The sequence below is a fragment of the Heterodontus francisci genome, chromosome 13, assembly GCF_036365525.1.
Source record: "Heterodontus francisci isolate sHetFra1 chromosome 13, sHetFra1.hap1, whole genome shotgun sequence".
NCBI lineage: Eukaryota > Metazoa > Chordata > Chondrichthyes > Heterodontiformes > Heterodontidae > Heterodontus > Heterodontus francisci.
The window spans coordinates 75,200,961-75,220,004 of NC_090383.1; the positions used below are offsets into that span (position 1 = coordinate 75,200,961).

Genomic DNA, 19,044 nt, shown 5'->3' on the forward strand with positions numbered 1-19,044 from the left:
TTCCCTCCCAGGGGAAAGCAGCAACAGCCAAGTTTGTGGCACCGCGGATGGCTCTGCTGCACAGCAGTGGGGGAGAAAGACTGGGAGATTCAATTGTAAGGGGAACAGACAGGCGTTTCTTTGGCCACAAACGAGACTCCAGGATGGTATGTTGCCTCCCTGATGCTAGGTTTAAGGATGCTTTGGAGCAGCTGCAAGACATTCTGAAGGGGGAGGGTGAACAGCCAGTGGTCGTGAGGTAGAAAAAGGGATGAGGTCATGCAAGATGAATTTAATGAGTTGAGAGCTCAATTAAAAAGCAGGACCTCAAAGGTAGTAATCTCAGGATTACTTCCTGTGTTAGTGAGTATAGGAACAGGAGAATAGGGCAGATGAATGCGTAGCTGGCGAAATGGTGCAGAAGGGAGGGATTTAGATTCCTGGGATATTGGGACCGGTTCTGGGGAAGGTGGGACCTGTACAAGTGGGATGGGTTACACCCAGGCAGTGTCAGAACCAATGTCCTCACAGGGGCGTTTGCTAGTGCTGTTGGGGAGGATTTAAACTAGAATGGCAGGGAGATGGGAACCTGAGCGGGGAGACTGAGGAGGAGGAAACAAGGATAGAAACGAAAGACAGGAAACAAAAAGGTAAAAGTGGAAGGCATGGAAATCAAGGGCAAGAAACAAATAAGGCCATAGTGCGAAATAATGCTAAGATGACTAAGAATGTTAAAGAGGCAAGCCTAAAGGCATTGTGTCTCAATGCACAGAGTGTTCGCAATAAGGTAGGCGAATTAACCGCGCAAATTGATGTAAATGGATACGATATAGTTGCAATTACAGAGACATAGCTGCAGGGTCACCAAGGATGGGAACTGAATATCCAGGGGTATTCAATATTTAGGAAGGACAGGTAAAAAGGGAAAGGAGGTGCAGTAGCGTTGTTAATAAAAGAAGAAATCAATACAATGGTGAGGAAAGATATTAGCTCAGAGAATCCTGATGTGGAATCTGCATGTGTGGAACTAAGAAACACCAAGGGGCAGAAAACGTTGGTGGGGGTTATATTTTGACCCCCAAATAGCAGCAGTGATGTAGAGGATGGCATTAAACAGGAAATTAGAGATGCATGCAATAAGGGTGCAACTGTAATTATGGGTGATTTTAATCTACATACAGATTGGGCAAACCAAATTAGCAATAATACTGCAGAGGAGGAATTCCTGGAGTGAATACGTGATGGTTGTTTTGGACCAATTGGGTATTGTGTAATGAGAAAGGATTAGTTAACAATCTTGTTGTGCGGGGTTCCTTGGGGAAGAGCGACCATAACATGATAGAATTCTTCATTAAAATGGAGAGTGAGAGAGTTGATTCCAAGACTAGGGTTCTGAATCTAAATAAAGGAAACTATGAAGGTATGAGGCGGAGTTGGCTATGATAGATTGGGGAACTTTACTTAAAGGGTTCAGTGGATAGGCAATGGCTAGCATTTAAAGAGCACATAGATGAATAACAACAATTGTTCATTCCTGTCTGGCGCAAGGGTGGCTCAACTGTGGCTTTCAAAAGAAATTAGGTATAGTATTAGATCCAAGGAGGAGAAATATAAAATGGCCAGAGCAAGCGGCAAACCTGAGGATTGGGAGCAGTTTAGAATTCAGCAAAGGAGGACAAAGGGATTGATTAAGAAGGAGAAAATGGAGTATGAAAGTAAACTTGCAGAGAACATAAAAACTGACTGTGAAAGCTTCTGTAGATACGTGGAGAAAAAGATCAGTGAAGACAAATGTGGGTCCCTTAGTCAGAAACGGGGGAATTTATAACGGGGAACAAAGAAATGGCAGACTAATTAAATAGATACTTTGGTTCTGTCTTCACAAAGGAGGACACAAATCACCTCCCAGAAATGTTGGGGAACATATGGTCTAGTGAGAAGGAGGAACTGTATGAAATCAGTATTAGTAGGGAAATTGTGTTGGGGAAATTGATGGGATTGAAGGCCGATAAATCCCCAGGGCCTGATAACCTACATCCCAGAGTACTTAAGGAAATGGCCCTAGAAATAGTAGATGTTTTGCTGGTCATTTTTCAAAATTCTATAGACTCTGGAACAGTTCCAATGGATTGGAGGGTAGCTAATGTTAACCCCACTATTTAAAAAAGGAGGTAGAGAGAAAACAGGGAATTATAGACCAGTTAGCCTAACATGTGGGGAAAACGCTAGAGTCCATTATAAAAGATGTAATAGCAGGGCACTTGGAAAACAATGACAGGATCGGACAAAGTCAACATGGATTTATGAAAGGGAAATCATGCTTGACAAATCTACTGGAATTTTTTTGAGGATGTAACAAGTAGAATAGATAAGGGAGAACCAGTGGATGTGGTGTATTTGGACTTTCAGAAGGCTTTCGATAAGGTCCCACATAAGAGATTAGCATGCAAAATTAAAGCGCATAGAATTGGGGGTAAGGTACTGACTTGGATAGAGAACTGGTTGGCAGACAGGAAACAAAGAGTAGGAATAAACGGGTCTTTTTCTGAGTGGCAGGCAGTGACTAGTGGGGTACTGCAGGGATCAGTGCTAGGACCCCAGCTATTTACAATATATATTAATGGTTTAGATGAGGGAATTAAATGTTTGCAGATGACACAAAGTTGGGTGGGAGTGTGAGCTGTGAGGAGGATGCAGAGAAGCTCCAGTGTGATTTGGACAGGTTGCGTGAGTGGGCAAATACATGGCAGATGCAGTATAATGCGGATAAATGTGAGGTTGTCCACTTTGGTGGCAAAAGCAAATTATTATCTGAACGGCGATAGATTGGGAAAGGGGGAGGTGCAGCGAGGTGTGTCCTTGTGCATCAGTCATTGAAAGTAAGCATGCAGGTGCAGCAGGCAGTTAAGAAGGCAAATGGCATGTTGGCCTTCATAGCGAGAGGATTCGAGTACAGGAGCAAGGATGTCTTGCTGCAATTATACAAGGCCTTGGTGAGACCAGATCTGGAGTGCTGTGTGCAGTTTTGATCTCCTTATCTGAGGAAAGATGTTCTTGCTATGGAGGGAGTGCAGTGAAGGTTCACCAGATTGATTCCTGGGATGGCAGGACTGACGTATGAAGAGAGATTGGGTCGATTAGGCTTGTATTCGCTAGAGTTTAGAAGAATGAGAGGGGATCTCATAGAAACCAACAAAATTCTAACAGGACTGGACAGACTAGATGCAGGAAGGATGTTCCCAATGGTGGGGGAACTCCAGGAGCAAGGGTCACAGTCTAAGGATAAGGGGTAAGCCATTTAGGACTGAGATGAGGAAGGATTTCTTCACCCAGAGCGTGGTGAACCTGTGGAATTCTCAACCACAGAAAGCAGTTGAGGCCAAATCATTAAATATATTCAAGAAAGAATTAGATATAGTTCTTGGGGCTAAAGGGATCAAGGGTTACGGGGGGAAAGCGGGAACAGGATACTGAGTTTGGATGATCAGCCATGATCGTATTGAATGGCGGTGCAGGCTTGAAGGCCAAATGGCCTACTCCCGTTCCTATTTTTCTATGTTTCTAAAATGTGGACCGGGGTTGGGACCGAGGAGGGGTTACTTCCACATAGCTGTGTGCGTTTGGAGGGGTGAGGAGGGTCTGAGTGTGTGGTGCAGAGATGGCATGATATCTCTGCTTAGTAGGGTTAAATCTGAACAGCAATTAGATCAATGATCAGACCATCTGTTTTAGTGGTATGGGAACTTTGTTTCCGTCTCCACGGATGCTGCCTGACCTACTGAGTATTTCCAGTATTTTCTGTTTTTACTTCAGATTTCCAGCGTCCACAATATTTTGCTTTTGTATCTGCTTTAATAGTGTTGATTGAGGGATAAATTTTAGGCTGGGATACTGACCACTTGTGATGGAATACTCTCCACTTGTGATGGAATACTCTCCACTTGCCCGGATGGGTGCAGCTCCCAACAACACTCAGGAAGCTTAACACCATCCAGGACAAAGCAGCCCGCTTGATTGGCACCCCATCCACAAACATTCACTCGCTCCCACCACCCACGCACAGTGGTAGCAGTGTGTACCGTCTACAAGATGCTCTGTAGCAATGCACCAAGCCTCCTTCGACAGCACCTTCCAAACCCGTGACCTCTACCACCTAGAAGGACAAGGACAGCAGATGCATGAGAACATCACCACCTACAAGTTCCCCTCAGCCACACACCATCCTGACTTGGAACTATATCGCCGTTCCTTCACTGTCGCTGGGTCAAAACCCTGGAACTCCCTTCCTAACAGCACTGTGGGTGTACCTACACCCCAAGGACTGGAGTGGTTCAAGAAGGCAGCTCGCAACAACCTTCTCGAGGGCAATTAGGGATGGGCAATAAATGCTGGCCTGGCCAGCGACGCCCACATCGCATGAATGAATAATAAAAAAAGAACTCCCTTGTTCTTTAGATAGTGTCACAGCATCTGTAAGGATATTAGTTTAACATCTCATTCAAAGGACAGCACCCTCAGTCCTGCACTGAAGCACATCTGGACTATGTGATGAAGTTCCTGGAGTGGGAGTCGTACCCATGGCTTTTTGACTCCGACAAAGGTGCCATCACTAAGCCAAGGCTGACCGTTATTTAGAGCATTTAGTCAATGTCGGTCACATGAGTAAAAACGGGTTCTATTTATTTTCCAGTGTCATCAAAGTGTGGGATTTGAGAAAGAACTACACCATTCATCACCAAGATCCTGTGCCAGTCCAGTCCTTCCCTTATCCAGGAACCAGTGCACGGAAGCGAGGTATATATTCTTTTATTGTCAGTTCAGCTTTGGGAGATGGGTGAGGATTCACTGATATGTGGTTAGGAATCTGCTATTGAATGCAACATTATTCCCGTGAAGAAGCAGAGGAAATAGTGCGTGACCTACTCTGACCAGGTGTCATCATTCAAATAGCAGTAGCAGGAAGTAAAATACTGAAGTTCTTAATGCCATGAGCCACTGAATATTTATAACAGTTATGTCCTAGTCTGAATGTAAAAGTATAGCGGACCTTAACTGCAGTTTATCTTTGTTTCTGAGGCCTAACAGATTTGTTTTGGGCTAGGCCCTTGTGTGTAAGCATTAGGTGATTCAGTTGTAGTACAGTTAGTTTTTAGCTGTGTATAATTTGAATTTTAACCAAACCCTAAAATAATTAGGGAATTTCAATTCTTTCACTTTGTAGGATACTCCAATCTTGTCTTGGACTCAAAAGGCTCCAATATTTTTGCAAACTGCACTGATGATAACATTTACATGTTTAATATGACTGGCCTGAAAACTGTACCAGGTGAGTAAGGGGTGGACTGTCAATTATGTTTGCGGTAATGGGGAGGAGAAGAGCATTTTAATTTATTTCATGACAATCATTTTTCTTTCATCTTTTTAAAAAGTGAATTAGTTTTTTTCATATAACATCTATATCAGCATCCTTTCATGTTTCCAACTTGTCTACGTTTTTAAAAAGTAATTGGGTAAAGTGTTTTGAGACCTTTTTGATATGAAAGGTGCTTTATAGATGCTATTATGATATTTAAAACATCAAGAGATATGGGGATACTGCCAGAAAATGGTGTTGAAGTAGATCAGCCATGATCTCATTGAATGGCAGAGTGGGCTCGAAGAGCTGAATGGCCTACTCCTGGTCCTATTTCCTATGTTCTTGTGTTCTTTATATGTCCACAACCCCACATGTAGGCCTTGCTTAAAATTTCTGATGAGTAACACAGAGGCAGTATTTAAACTACAACTAGTGTTGGTGCAAAGTTTAGAAGTTAAGTCCAGGTCCAGAATGAGTCCGGAATAAAGGCGAGTTGAGACTTTCCTTCAGCAGGTCTCGCTCTAATGCGCTCAACTCAGTTTGGGCACAACTCAGGATTTGCACTGCAGTCAACACAGAGTTGATGCAAAGTAAAACTGCCACACATCAAAATGTGTTGTACCATGAATACAGAGAAAAGAACTTGTATTTATGTTGCCCCTTTCTTCAGCTGGTTGAGGGAATGAATTGGAGATTTTTTCCACGTCTGTAGCTGACTGCATTAAAGTTTGCAAGATCCTCCCCAAAGTGAAGAAATTCTATTTTTGGATGCCACATTCCCTGTGAAATGCTTAATTTGCTTTTATCACACTGCATGAGATTAGAACATAACTCTGTAAGGAAATATGGACACAGCTCAATGAGCCGAAATGCACTGTACTTTCCCCAAATGTCTAATTTTGACTCCACTTCCATTGACATCTTGGTTTAGCCTGAATATGACTTGTTCCATTTACCAAGTTCAGGGTCACAGTCAAGGCAACAATTAGAGACTGTATGTTATTGAGAAAGAATGTGAACTAGTGGGAAATATAAGTAAAGAAATGATTCGCATTATAATTTTTGATCGTCTTGAACTATTCTGCATGTTTTTAAAATTTCCAACAATTTAAGACCTAAAGTCTGGCACTAAGTTGCACCAAAACAGGTTATATCCTAATTCATGAAATTTCTTTGTCCTCCTTTTACTGATTGCTCTTTTGTGTTTTATATAGTGGCAACATTCAGTGGGCACCAGAACTCCACCTTCTATATTAAGGCCAATCTTAGTTTGGATGATCAATTCCTCCTCAGTGGGTCCACTGACCATAATGCCTATATCTGGAAGGTGAGTAACTGCTGTGCAGTCAGAAGTGGAAGCAGGTGCAACAAGCCAAAGTGCTTATAATTCTATACTCTTCAATCTGCATCGAAGAGCACTTCAGGCCAAGCAGGAACTTGAGTTATTACAATCCAATGTCACATTAAAAAGCTTCCCCTCTTCCCCCTTTCTCAACCGTGGTACAGTTGTGCTGAAAGTAAATGAATTACGTTGAGTTACTATAATCTACAAGCTAGCAGTTTTTTGCCTCTTCAATTTTCTGCTTTCCTAAATGTGCCAATTCATGCTGCCATATGGTTTGATAGAGCTCCCGCTATATCTAAATACATATTCTTCATGTGTGATGCTTGTTAGCAAGTTATTCACCCAGTTGCAAGGAAGGTGGAAGGAAGCAGGGGTATCATTTTCACAACTGTCCTGTCGTCACCCAATGCACATGCACATATTAATTTCCAGCAGGAATTACTGAATCGTCAGGAAGAATGGGAAACTTGTCGTTCACCTGCTCCCTCCCCCTCCTAAACCTAGGGGATACTGATTTGCATTATAGTGTCCCTGCTGTCACTCTGGCAGTAATCAGATTAACTAACTGCATAGACCAAAACTCTTGACTAGGAACATTTTGTAAGAATGTGCCTGAATTGGGTGGATTATTACAATGTCACTTGTGACCAAGCTCATTAGGGAGAAACTACGTCAATTCTCCAGGGTCAGGCAGCACCATGGGCCATTACCTGCACGGCATTCTTCATTGATGATATCACTAGAAGCAGTGCAATGCGAATGAATTTCTCTCCATTATTCTTCTGCATTAGCCTGGGCTGTGTTGCCTTTAGTTCAGGATCTAAACTAAATGTTTGGTTTCAGTGTTTAAATATTAGTACATTGCTAAATCCTAGTATAGCCTAAGTTCAATGTCAGGGTCTTTCTTTAAGTTGTTTCAGTGTCTCACTAAATATATATTTTACCCAACACACACTCCCTGTAACACTGCATCTTTTTTCTTGGTAGATTTTTCATGTTTGATTCATTGTAGCAGCCAATCTATTAACTGTAACATCTGCGCAGTGCTGAAATGTAGGGTGACTCATCATCGGGAAATTGAAAGCCTGCAGAACTGTTGTAGGAGGTTAGGAATTTTTCTGTGACTGTTCTTCGAAAGACTGAGAAAAGGAAGAGAGAGATTTTTCGGTTTAACTCATTTGTAACGATTTCTTCCAGCTCAAAGTTGCCTGTTTCAGAAGAGCGAGTCTTTTAAATTGATACTGTTTTCATTTTCAACAATGTCCCCATAGCTGTAAAGCGTAAAATTAATTTCTGCTCCCTCATCCCAGCACAGGCAAAGCAGTTTGTAGAGTGCTGAGAGTATAGCAGGCTTAGCACTCTTAATTATTTCAGGGGTAATGCCGTCCTTCCCAGGGGTTTTCCGCTGGCTAGAGAATTAGTGGCATTACTGAGTTCCGATTTTATTGGCTGTACGTCCAGCTCATCCATGACTGGTAGAGACTGGGCTGCATTGAGGGCAGTCTCAGTGACAACATTATCCCTGGAGTACAGTTCTAGGTAGTGCTCAACCCAGCGGTCCATTTGCTTGCGTTGGTCAGTGATTGTGTCCCCTGATTTAGATTTGAGGGGGGCGATCTTCTTGATGGTTGGCCCAAAAGCTCTCTTAATGCCATCATACATTCCTCTGATGTTTCCGGTGTCTGAGGCCAGCTGAATATGACTGCATAGGTGTTGCCAGTAGTCATTTGCGCAGCACCTGGCTGTTCTTTGTGCAGCGCTTCTGGCTACTTTAAGTGCTACGGATGTTAACTCGCTGAGGGCTTTCTTGTAGTTCAGCAGTGCAATGCGCTAGCGGCTATGACAGGTTCCAGCTCTTGAAAGTGAGATTGAAACCAGTCTGCATTCCGCTTCACGTGTTTGCCATAGGTTGTCATAGCTGACTCATAGATGGCATCTCTGATGTGGGCCCACTTGGTCTCTGCATCCCCTGTGGGAGTGTTTTGAAGGGTTTTTACAAGTGAATTTAGAAATTTTTGTAACAGCTGTGGATAAGAAATTCTGCTCGTGTTGATGCGCGGGTGGCCCTTCTGCTTGGAGTGATGCAGCTTCTTTGGTTTGAGTCTAACCTTGCTGCACACCAGGGAGTGGTCGGTGTCGCAGTCCGCACTGTGGAAGCTGCGTGTGGTTTGAACACTGTTTTAAAGATGCTCGCCTTGTGACGATGAGGTCCAGCTGGTGCCAACAACGTGATCTTGGGTGCCTCCAAGAAACCTGGTGACAGGGTTTATTGTGAAAGAGCGAGTTGGTGATGCAGTGGTTATGATAGGTACACAACCCAAGCATTCTTGGTCCATTCTCATTCATCCTTCCAATGCCATAGCGCCCAAGGCAGGAGGCCTTGGATTTCAATCTTGGACAATGTGACGCCATGTTGAAATGACAGCTTCTGTTCTGTGCTGTGCAGGAGTCCATTTAATCAGCACCTTCAGTGCTCCTCTAATAGTTCAATGGTTAGTGCACTCTGAGGTGAGAAACTGAACCGTATGAACCAGGAAGCACCCAGTTTCTATGTTTTAGCCAATCCTAACTTGGGGCAGCAGTGGATTGCTGCAGCTGGCCTCAGCATTTGGGTACGAGATGTAGAAAAATCAGCTAAAGTTGCTGCTCTTGTACACTAGCCAGTGACTTCTGCTGGAAAGTTAACCATATGCGTTCAGTGAGAACAGGATTGAGCTCGGTTGTGATGTCTTTCATGATTAAATAAGTAACCTTACTATTTTGCGTCACAGTGAAGGTTTCATCGGGCTGTCTATTGAATTACACCACAGCATGAATCATCACTTTCAGGAAAGGAAGAGGAGATATTGCAAATGAGGAACTTGTCACAACTGCTTCTAGTGAGTTGTGCAGTTCTCGAGTAGATTGGGGGAGCAGGGAACTTTTTCTCCACAAAAGATCAGTTCCAAACTGCCCTGTAATCTCCTTTGCTGATGGGTAGGATAGTTTCAAGACGCCCTGCTAATCATATCTTTTCACCATCTATTGCAAGTGGGTAAACTTGCATGAGACACGCTGACCACATGAGCCTATTCTCATAAGATGAGGGATGTTTGAGCTGAGAGTTGCCATTTGCTGTCATCTTATCACTAAAATCTAGGCGACACTGATGTGTCAAGAACTGCCCCATGATCCCAAACTGCTCTGGAGTGTTTGACAGCATTCCAATCTAGACTTGTGTCAAAGGGTTGTAGTGCTGCATTATTTAGTTACAGTGACTGAATGCTCATGACAAGGTCACAATAATAATTTGAGTCTGAATTGCAGCATTATCATTGGAACTTTTCCCACTTGTGACTTTCTCTCACCTGAATACTAGGATTCATAATTGCATCAATGAGACCTAATCGAGTTAAACATATAGCGCAGCAGATGATGTTTGGGTTGTTAAATTATCTAGCTTTAATGCAAATCAATTTAATCCCAGTTCTCATTATTTCAGGTCTCTGATCCTCTTCATCCTCCAACAGTGCTCCAGGGGCACTCCCAAGAGGTGACCTGTGTGACCTGGTGCCCTTCAGACTTCTCAAAGGTCAGTGTGTGTCTTTGTGATCTCTTCCAGGTGGTATTTAAAGGGGAGATCATTGTCAATTTGATTATAGAATAAAAACTATTTGTTTGTTCCAGGTTGTCAAGTGAAATCTTTCACTATGCTGATGCTGACCAATTGTCCTTATGAAAAAAACAGCTGGTTATTCGGCTGTACTTCTCAGGATCTTGCCCGAGGATATTCTGCTTAACTGAAGCAATCGGGGCAACAATTTTCAGCTAAATCATCATCATGAAACATTTTTTTTGAAAATTGAACCTCTGTTTCTGTTAACTGTGTAACAAATTATTTTTTAAATACATAACTTCACATTGGCCCTGTTTGTTGTTTGACTTTACAACACAGTTACGCGGTGATTGAGCCAGTAGGGGGTGGTTACGAAGCAAACTGATTCTGCTAAATTTCACTAAAGTTATGCTGCTGTTGTACACTGATTAGCTAATCCTTACCACTCCAAAATAAGAATCTTAATGTGCATGATTGGAGGAAACTCCAAACAGTATTTGAATCATGTCTGGAGGTGGCAAGTCTTGTAGATGCATCTTTAATCTGGCCTTTAAGGAAATATAATTATCTTGGGCAACCATTCTATAATTTTGCTTTATTAGAGATGGGCTTATTGTTAGTTAAAAAAAAACCAAAGACTGGAAAGGATTTACTTTCTAAAAATGTCTAACAACATGAAGATAGATTATTTACAGTAAAGCTCTCAGGTGCACAAATAATGAGCACCTTCTGCACAAAGCCCCTCCTGTAAATCTACATCACAAAGCTACAAGCTTTTGATTTGATGTCCTAATTCTATTTCTCTGTCATCTCTTTTAGATTGCCACTTGTTCTGATGATAATACTGTTCGAATCTGGCGTCTCAATCGAGAAATGGATGTGGCAAAGTCTGATTTGGTGGGAACTGCATGCCAGAAGAAGCATTTAAAGAAAGGTAAAATAGATATTGGACCTATTAAAGTCTGGGGCATATGACCTTTTGGAGGTTGTAGTCTTGTGTATGGTAATAGTATGATTTGATCAGTGTGTATATCTACATTACTGCAGAGCTGCAAAATGCAACTCATCAACCCTAAACATAATAAAATAATGTTGACGGGATGCTAAATTTTCTTCTTGGGCAAATGGTGCTAAACAAAACCAATATTTTCAAAACTTGTAAAAATAGAAGGTGTTTGTAAAACACAGCAGGTCATTCAGCACATTAAAGAGAAAACCACGTTAATATTTTGGCAGTGATCCTTCAGAATACAGAAGCATTTTTCCCAAAATATTTAACCTGTCTTTCTGCTTCAAATGCTGTCTTGACTAGTTGTACTTTTCTATTTTTGTACGTTTTTACTTCAGAAATATATTAATATATTAATTTTTCTACTGTTAACTATCTTCATGGACTATTGAGCAACCTGATGATGAAAATGAGGTTTTGAGTCCTGTAGCTGCTTGTCACTTGAATCTTCCAGTCTTGATTGTAATGTCTGGAGATGACTATTTGCCATGGAGAGGGAAGTGCTTGACATGGTCAGCTGAGCAGAAATGAACTATGTGAACTAATCAAAGTGCAGTTAGGACTGGTTGTTGTAACTTGCCATGTTGTGCTGAGCAGTATATAGGAATATAGAACTGCATAAAGTCTTTTTAAACAATTTGGAGTTTTATGAATTGGTGTGCCGGTGAAGGCAAATTTTGCAGATGCTTTGCACAAAATTGTACAAACCTGCAGCATGTTTATGTACTTAAGCTGCATTCCAGGATACTTTCTCTGGAACATGCCAAAGTTGCCTGCAGAATTTATCAATTAGCAATTTTTACTGGCAGTTTCTATATTACTTTTGAAATTTATGAATCTTAGTAAGTTTTAACATCTTGCTTTTAACAGATGCTGTCATTCGGCCAATACACAATACTCCTCCTAAAGCATCAATGATAGAAAGTCCCAATCTGCCATCACCTCAGCAAGCTGCATGTGCCCCTAATGTCAATGGAGGCCTGCCTCTCGCTTCCAGCACACCCACTTCTGTGGCTCAGGGTTCCTTAGTAAAGAACTGTAGACCACGTCAGCTAGTTCAGACAAGTTCTACTTCATCAAATTCTGCCTCTGGGAAAATGTCAATCAAAGAATGGATGGTTAAAAGCCCTAGCACTCCTATCTCTTTTTCTGATGCCCTCAATACTTCACCCAGGAGAGTGCTTGGCCCAGTTGAACAAAGTCAATCAAAAAATGGCTCGGCAGCTGTAACTATCCAGGTTTCAGAGAAGAAAGTTAAAAGGAGACTGGACACCAGTGGTAGGTCAATAATGAACAATAGTAAAAATGAAGACAGTCATATTGTAGCAGAAGTCAGTCCCGTTTCTAAAAGATGTAAAGTTGGTATCTGCTGCTTGAAGGAGCAGAAGAGGAAAAACCCATCTACAGAAGATAAAGGGATGATAAGCTGTGCTTGCACCACTGGGGAAAACATCCTTCTGGCAAGTCCTTTCCTGAGTCCAGGCCTGGAAGCTGCTGCTTCTTCCTGCAAGCTGCAATACAGACAGAAACCTGAGATACTGGACAAAGAAAACGGCTCTCCTCAAAAACTAAATTGGCTCACAGAATTGGGGGGCAAACAGAAACTTGAAATGGGAAGTAGAATGGGGAGATTATCCAACAGTCCTACAGCCTCACGTAGTCCAGCTATAAAGAAAAAGGAAGAAAGGACAGCAACAGGCTCGCCAGTAAGTAATTTACTTCAATGCTATGTACTAGATTATAATTGGGACTGCTGTCGGAATAGTGATTGTGAAATAATCTTCATAAATACAGGCATGTTTAACTTGCAGAGGTTCCAATGCTCAAATCAGGCTTTTGGCTTTGATCGACTTTCAAAAGTTCCAATTGCTTTTGTTCCAAAGGGGTGTTCTTTGTTCAGTTGCTACTTTAAGCTCTTAATCTCGTAACATTGCATGGGGATTCCTCCATTGTTCATCCATATTTCACACCCTCTGTACTGATACTCCTTTCCAAATTCTCTCTACAGATTTAATCTCTCAATTTTGTGCACTAAGTTTTAGAATCCCTATTGATATCCCTTGATTTTTAAAAAAAGCACCTATTTTGTTTTTTGATGAGTCATGTGTTCAGAGAATCAGCTCAGACTTTTTCTTAAAATTACATTTCATTGTCCTCTTCCCCCAGGTGAAATTATTAATGAAGAATTTTGGTATGCATTCATAGAATCCACCAGATGCTGAATAATGCCTTATTTCACTTGTGTATGAACTGCCCTGAGATTTCCTTTTTTTTCAGTTCAACATGTTAGTCTGACCACACATACATTATGAAGTAAAGCTCCCCAGGTCAATGACTTTTTAAAATTCATTCATGGGATGTGGGCATTGCTGGCAAGACCAGCATTTATTGCCCATTCCTCATTGTCCTTGAGATGGTGGTAGTGAGTCACCTTAACTGCTGCAGTCTATGATGGTGCACCAACTGTTGGGGAGGATGTTCCCAGATTTTGACTCTTTGGTGAAGAACGCCAGTTTATTTCCAAGTCAGGATGGTGTGAGACCTGAAGGGGAACTGGCAGGTGGTGGTATTCCCTGCATCTGTTGCCCTTGTTCTTCTAGGTGGTAGAGCTCGTGGGTTTGGAGAGCCTTAGCGAGTTGCTGCAGTTCATCTTATAGATGGTGTACGCTGCTGCTATGGTGCACCAGTGGAGGAGGGAATGAATGTTTGTTTAAGGCAGTGGATGGGGTGCCAATCAAGTGGGCTGCCTTGTCTTGGATGGTGTCATGCTACTTGAGTATTGTTGGAGCTGCACTTATTGAGGCAACTGAGAGTATCCATCACACTCCTGACTTGTGCCTAGTAGATGGTGGAAAAGAGACAAGAAGTGTATTACTTGCTGCAGAATTCCCAGCCTCTGACCTGCTCTTTATTTAGAGATACAGCACTGAAACAGGCCCTTCGGCCCACCGAGTCTGTGCCAACCATCAACCACCCATTTATACTTTCTTTGGCCTCCTTATCTCGAGAGACAATGGGTAAGCGCCTGGAGGTGGTCAGTGGTATGTGGAGCAGCGCCTGGAGTGGCTATAAAGGCCAATTCGAGAGTGACAGGCTCTTCCACAGGTGCTGCAGAAAAATTTGATTGTCGGGGCTGTTACACAGTTGGCTCTTCCCTTGCGCCTCTGTCTTTTTTCCTGCCAACTGCTGAGTCTCTTCGACTCGCCACACTTTAGCCCCGCCTTTATGGCTGTCCGCCAGCTCTGGCGAACGCTGGCAACTGACTCCCACGCCTTGTGATCAATGTCACAGGATTTCATGTCGCGTTTGCAGACGTCTTTAAAGCGGAGACATGGACGGCCGATGGGTCTGATACCAGTGGCGAGCTCGCTGTACAATGTGTCTTTGGGGATCCTGCCATCTTCCATGCGGCTCACATGGCCAAGCTGGGGATGTTGGCCACCTTGAGGACATCTGTGTTGGAGATACGGTCCTGCCACCTGATGCCAAGCATTCTCCGGAGGCAGCGAAGATGGAATGAATTAAGACATCGCTCTTGGCTGACGTACGTTGTCCAGGTCACGCTGCCATAGAGCAAGGTACTGAGGACACAGGCTTGATACACACGGACTTTTGTGTTCCGTGTCAGTGCGCCATTTTCCCACACTCTCTTGGCCAGTCTGGACATAGCAGTGGAAGCCTTACCCATGCGCTTGTTGATTTCTGCATCTAGAGACAGGTTACTGGTGATAGTTGAGCCTAGGTAGGTGAACTCTTGAACCACTTCCAGAGCGTGGTCGCCAATATTGATGGATGGAGCATTTCTGACGTCCTGCCCCATGATGTTCGTTTTCTTGAGGCTGATGGTTAGGCCAAATTCATTGCAGGCAGCCGCAAACCTGTCGATGAGACTCTGCAGGCACTCTTCAGTGTGAGATGTTAAAGCAGCATCGTCAGCAAAGAGGAGTTCCCTGATGAGGACTTTCCGTACTTTGGACTTCGCTCTTAGACGGGCAAGGTTGAACAACCTGCCCCCTGATCTTGTGAGGAGGAAAATTCCTTCTTCAGAAGACTTGAACGCATGTGAAAGCAGTAGGGAGAAGAAAATCCCAAAAAGTGTGGGTGCGAGAACACAGCCCTGTTTCACGCCACTCAGGATAGGAAAGGGCTCTGATGAGGAGCCACCATGCTGAATTGTGCCTTTCATATTGTCATGGAATGAGGTGATGATACTTAGTAGCTTTGGTGGGCATCCAATCTTTTCTAGTAGTCTGAAGAGACCACGTCTGCTGACGAGGTCAAAGGCTTTGGTGAGATCAATGAAAGCAATGTAGAGGGGCATCTGTTGTTCGCGGCATTTCTCCTGTATCTGACGAAGGGAGAACAGCATGTCAACGGTCGATCTCTCTGCACGAAAGCCACACTGTGCCTCAGGGTAGAAGCGCTCGGCCAGCTTCTGGAGCCTGTTTAGAGCGACTCGAGCAAAGACTTTCCCCACTATGCTGAGCAGGGAGATTCCACGGTAATCCTACATTAATCCCATATTCCTACCACATCCTCTTGTCGCCACAGTATTTATTTGGCTGGTCCAGTTAAGTGTCTGGTCAGTGCTGACCCCCAGGATATAGGTGGGGGATTCAGCGGTGCCATTGAATGTCATGGGGAAATGGTTGGACTCTCTTGTTGGGGATTGTCATTCACTAGTTCTTGTGTATTGCAAATGTTAGTTACCGCTCAGTTAGCCTAAGCCTGAATGTTGTCCAGTCTTGCTGTGTGTTGGTACAGACTGCTGACCAGTAAACACCCTTGCATGCTTTACCTCAGCCAAATCAATTTGCTGATGCCACTAGCATTCTCCATTCAAACTGGTAGCTAAAACGTGAAATGGGTTGTTTTAGAGATTAGATTAGATTGGAGTCATACAGCACTGAAACAGGCCCTTCGGCCCACCGAGTCTGTGCCGACCATCAACCACCCATTTATACTATCCCATATTCCCTACCACATCTCCACCTTCCCTCAATTCTCCTGCCACCTACCTACACTAGGGGCAATTTACAATGGCCAATTTACCTATCAACCTGCAAGTCTTTGGCTGTGCGAGGAAACCAGAGCACCCGGCGGAAACCAACGCGGTCACACGGAGAACTTGCAAACTCCGCACAGGCAGTACCCAGAACTGAACCTGGGTCGCTGGAGCTGTGAGGCTGTGATGCTAACCACTGCGCCACTGTGCCTATTGATTAATTTCCCTTGTTGATTAATTTCCCTTCCATGTACAAACATTAGTATCCGAAGATGTTGTAACTTGTGTGGCAAAGTTTACCTCACAAACTGTTTTTTTTGTTCTACAGACTCCAGCTTCAATGCGCAAGATCTCTTCATATTTTCAGCAGAAGTCAACTAACTGACCATATTTGCTGCTGAGAATGGACAAATTATTGACTTAAATTAATGCTGCATTATGACCTTGCAACACTCTTGATGGAACACTTGTCTTCATTGTGTACTATTTCTTGTCAGTGCCATCTGTGATGGTGCCTGGTTTCAATTAGTTTGCCAATGAAACTGGGTTGATAGATTTTTAATTTTTCTTTAACCTTTTGTTCACTTTTATCTCTGTTCCCCAATCAAAATAAATCATCCTCCACCTATCGAGGTAACAATTCAAATTCTGATGATGACAAAAATATGTACTAGTAATGCAGCTCCCTACTACTGATCCAAGGATTCTGACTCGAGTGTTGGTTCATGTACAGAAGAGGCCAGTGTATTTTTATGTGTGTATATAGGAGGATTGAAAGCTGCCACCTGTACCAAAACCAGCTCATCTTGCAGTATTGGGAAATGAGCAGTTACAGAAAATAAAGGACTACAAGCTAGAACAAAACTCCTGTATTTAATTAATCAATGGTTTGAATGCTGAAGTAATCATTTAGTTTGTTCTGTTAGCCTTGTTTACTTGCCTGTAAAAAGATGTGGTTCCATTTTAATTTTATCTGATTTTTAAACAACATTTTCCAGCATAATTTTACTTACCCTTCAAAATGTTGTTTTCCATCTAAAAGGCACTGAGTTGCAACTATGTATATGAACTGGTCGTGTTACTGGTTAATTTTGACCCTATTGTTCCTTAAACTTCGCTCCACATATTTCTAAATCAGATTTTGTTTTGATATAAACCTGGAAACAGTTTCAGAGCTTGGAACAATTTGGATTTTACCATCATGCCTGCACTTTGAAAATGCATTAAGATTTTTCATTGTTACATAAATGAGTATGGAGTTAAAGGGTTTAGTTGCAAGGAATGTATAATAATTTCTTCAGTGTCTTTAAGACTGTGCAATCATGATAATGTGTAACAAAATGATACTAGAGGGGCATATTGATTTCTTAAGTAAAAACAATAGTTTATCTACATTGAGCAGTAGAAGGTTCATATCCTTCCTCAGTCCCATCCTCTTAGCTTTCTGATTTCTACATGTACAGAACTGATACAATATGAATTGACGGGGTTTTACCATTGCTGGTGTACTACTGCCTTTCCTAATGTTACTTTTGTTTGATAATTAGTACAATAATCCAGTAAAGTTATGTTCCTAACTGTTGCATATCAAGGTTAACTTACTGATGCTGTAAAGTGTTGCTGTTTGACGTTATCATTGGTTATCAGGCAGTCCCTGTTTGGAATATTCAGTATAATGTAAAAGTTTCACCTTTTCAGAAACAGTTTTATTTGAAATTGGAAATTAAAGTTGCAGCATATATTCAGTGTACAAGATTTTGATTGATCTCTTGCTCCATGAAGTTTGGGTAAAATTGTACCCTGCAGTTTGAAGTAATGCTGTGCTTCCAAAATATGTAGGACATTCTCCATTTTATGGTACAGTACTGCATTAATAGTGCTAATAATACTACCTGGGCATCAGGAAGTGTAGGAGATCGAGGAAGAGCAGTGTTCCAGCTGTCCGAGCTCTTGGAAAGCAGGTCATTCAAGAGTGCTTTAAATGAAACATCATCCCTCCCATTCCAAATACACACAAGTCTTGCAATTCTTATCACTGACTACCTTACTGCTACAATCCACCTACCTTCCCTCAGCCCAACCTTTATGCATCTTCCCCTTACTTCACTACAATTAAAGTACCATGACAGTGCATGTTAAAATTCAGTTCCACCAAAGCATGTTCAACCATGTCTATTGGCATTCTCCATTTGTTAATTGGCTCCAGCAGTTCAATACTGCAAGCACATGCGCTGTGTGTTTCCTAAGTATATATCTGATTTCAAATACTATAGAAATATTACTGTTTTGTTCTGAATGCACTTCTGACACTGATTTCTTGCCTCAAATTGTTTTATTTAAAAACATTCTGTGCTGCAATTGTTATACTCTGAAGCAAAGTGTTTCAGCCCTTGCATGGTAAAATTGGGAATCAATTTGAATGCACTAAAAAGTGGTGTTAAATCCATCTATTGATCCAAAAGCATTTTAGCTCTGAACAAAAAGTAGCAGTTACAGTTGGGGTAAATACTGCAGAATTATTAGCACGAGTATTTTTTAAAAAGGGTCAATTGTGGCTAGCTTGTAAAGAGGACCAATTTTCTGATAATACTAAGACCCATACCTGGACATTCTGACTGGTGGCTTGTTTAACAGGTTAATGCAGGCATACTGTCTGCCTTGCATAAATCAGGCTGAAGGTGAAGAAATTCCTGAAATCGGGGACCATTTTGGGGGCCGATAGAGGTTGTCTCAAACAAGTCCTTACAGAAACTAC

The 19,044-nt window shown here is 42.4% G+C and overlaps 1 protein-coding gene across 1 annotated transcript in view; it reads left to right on the plus strand.

Moving 5' to 3' along the window:
- dtl (denticleless E3 ubiquitin protein ligase homolog (Drosophila)) overlaps positions 1–18,022 on the plus strand; it is a 31,093-nt gene extending 13,071 nt beyond the window's left edge. Inside the window, exons 9-15 of the mRNA XM_068045828.1 lie at positions 4,670–4,773; positions 5,201–5,305; positions 6,550–6,662; positions 10,162–10,251; positions 11,095–11,209; positions 12,155–12,990; positions 16,618–18,022. Of these exons, the coding sequence (XP_067901929.1) occupies positions 4,670–4,773; positions 5,201–5,305; positions 6,550–6,662; positions 10,162–10,251; positions 11,095–11,209; positions 12,155–12,990; positions 16,618–16,674 (1,420 nt within the window). The 3' untranslated portion in view covers positions 16,675–18,022. The remainder of the gene's footprint in view (positions 1–4,669; positions 4,774–5,200; positions 5,306–6,549; positions 6,663–10,161; positions 10,252–11,094; positions 11,210–12,154; positions 12,991–16,617) is intronic.
- Positions 18,023–19,044: the final 1,022 nt, after the last annotated feature.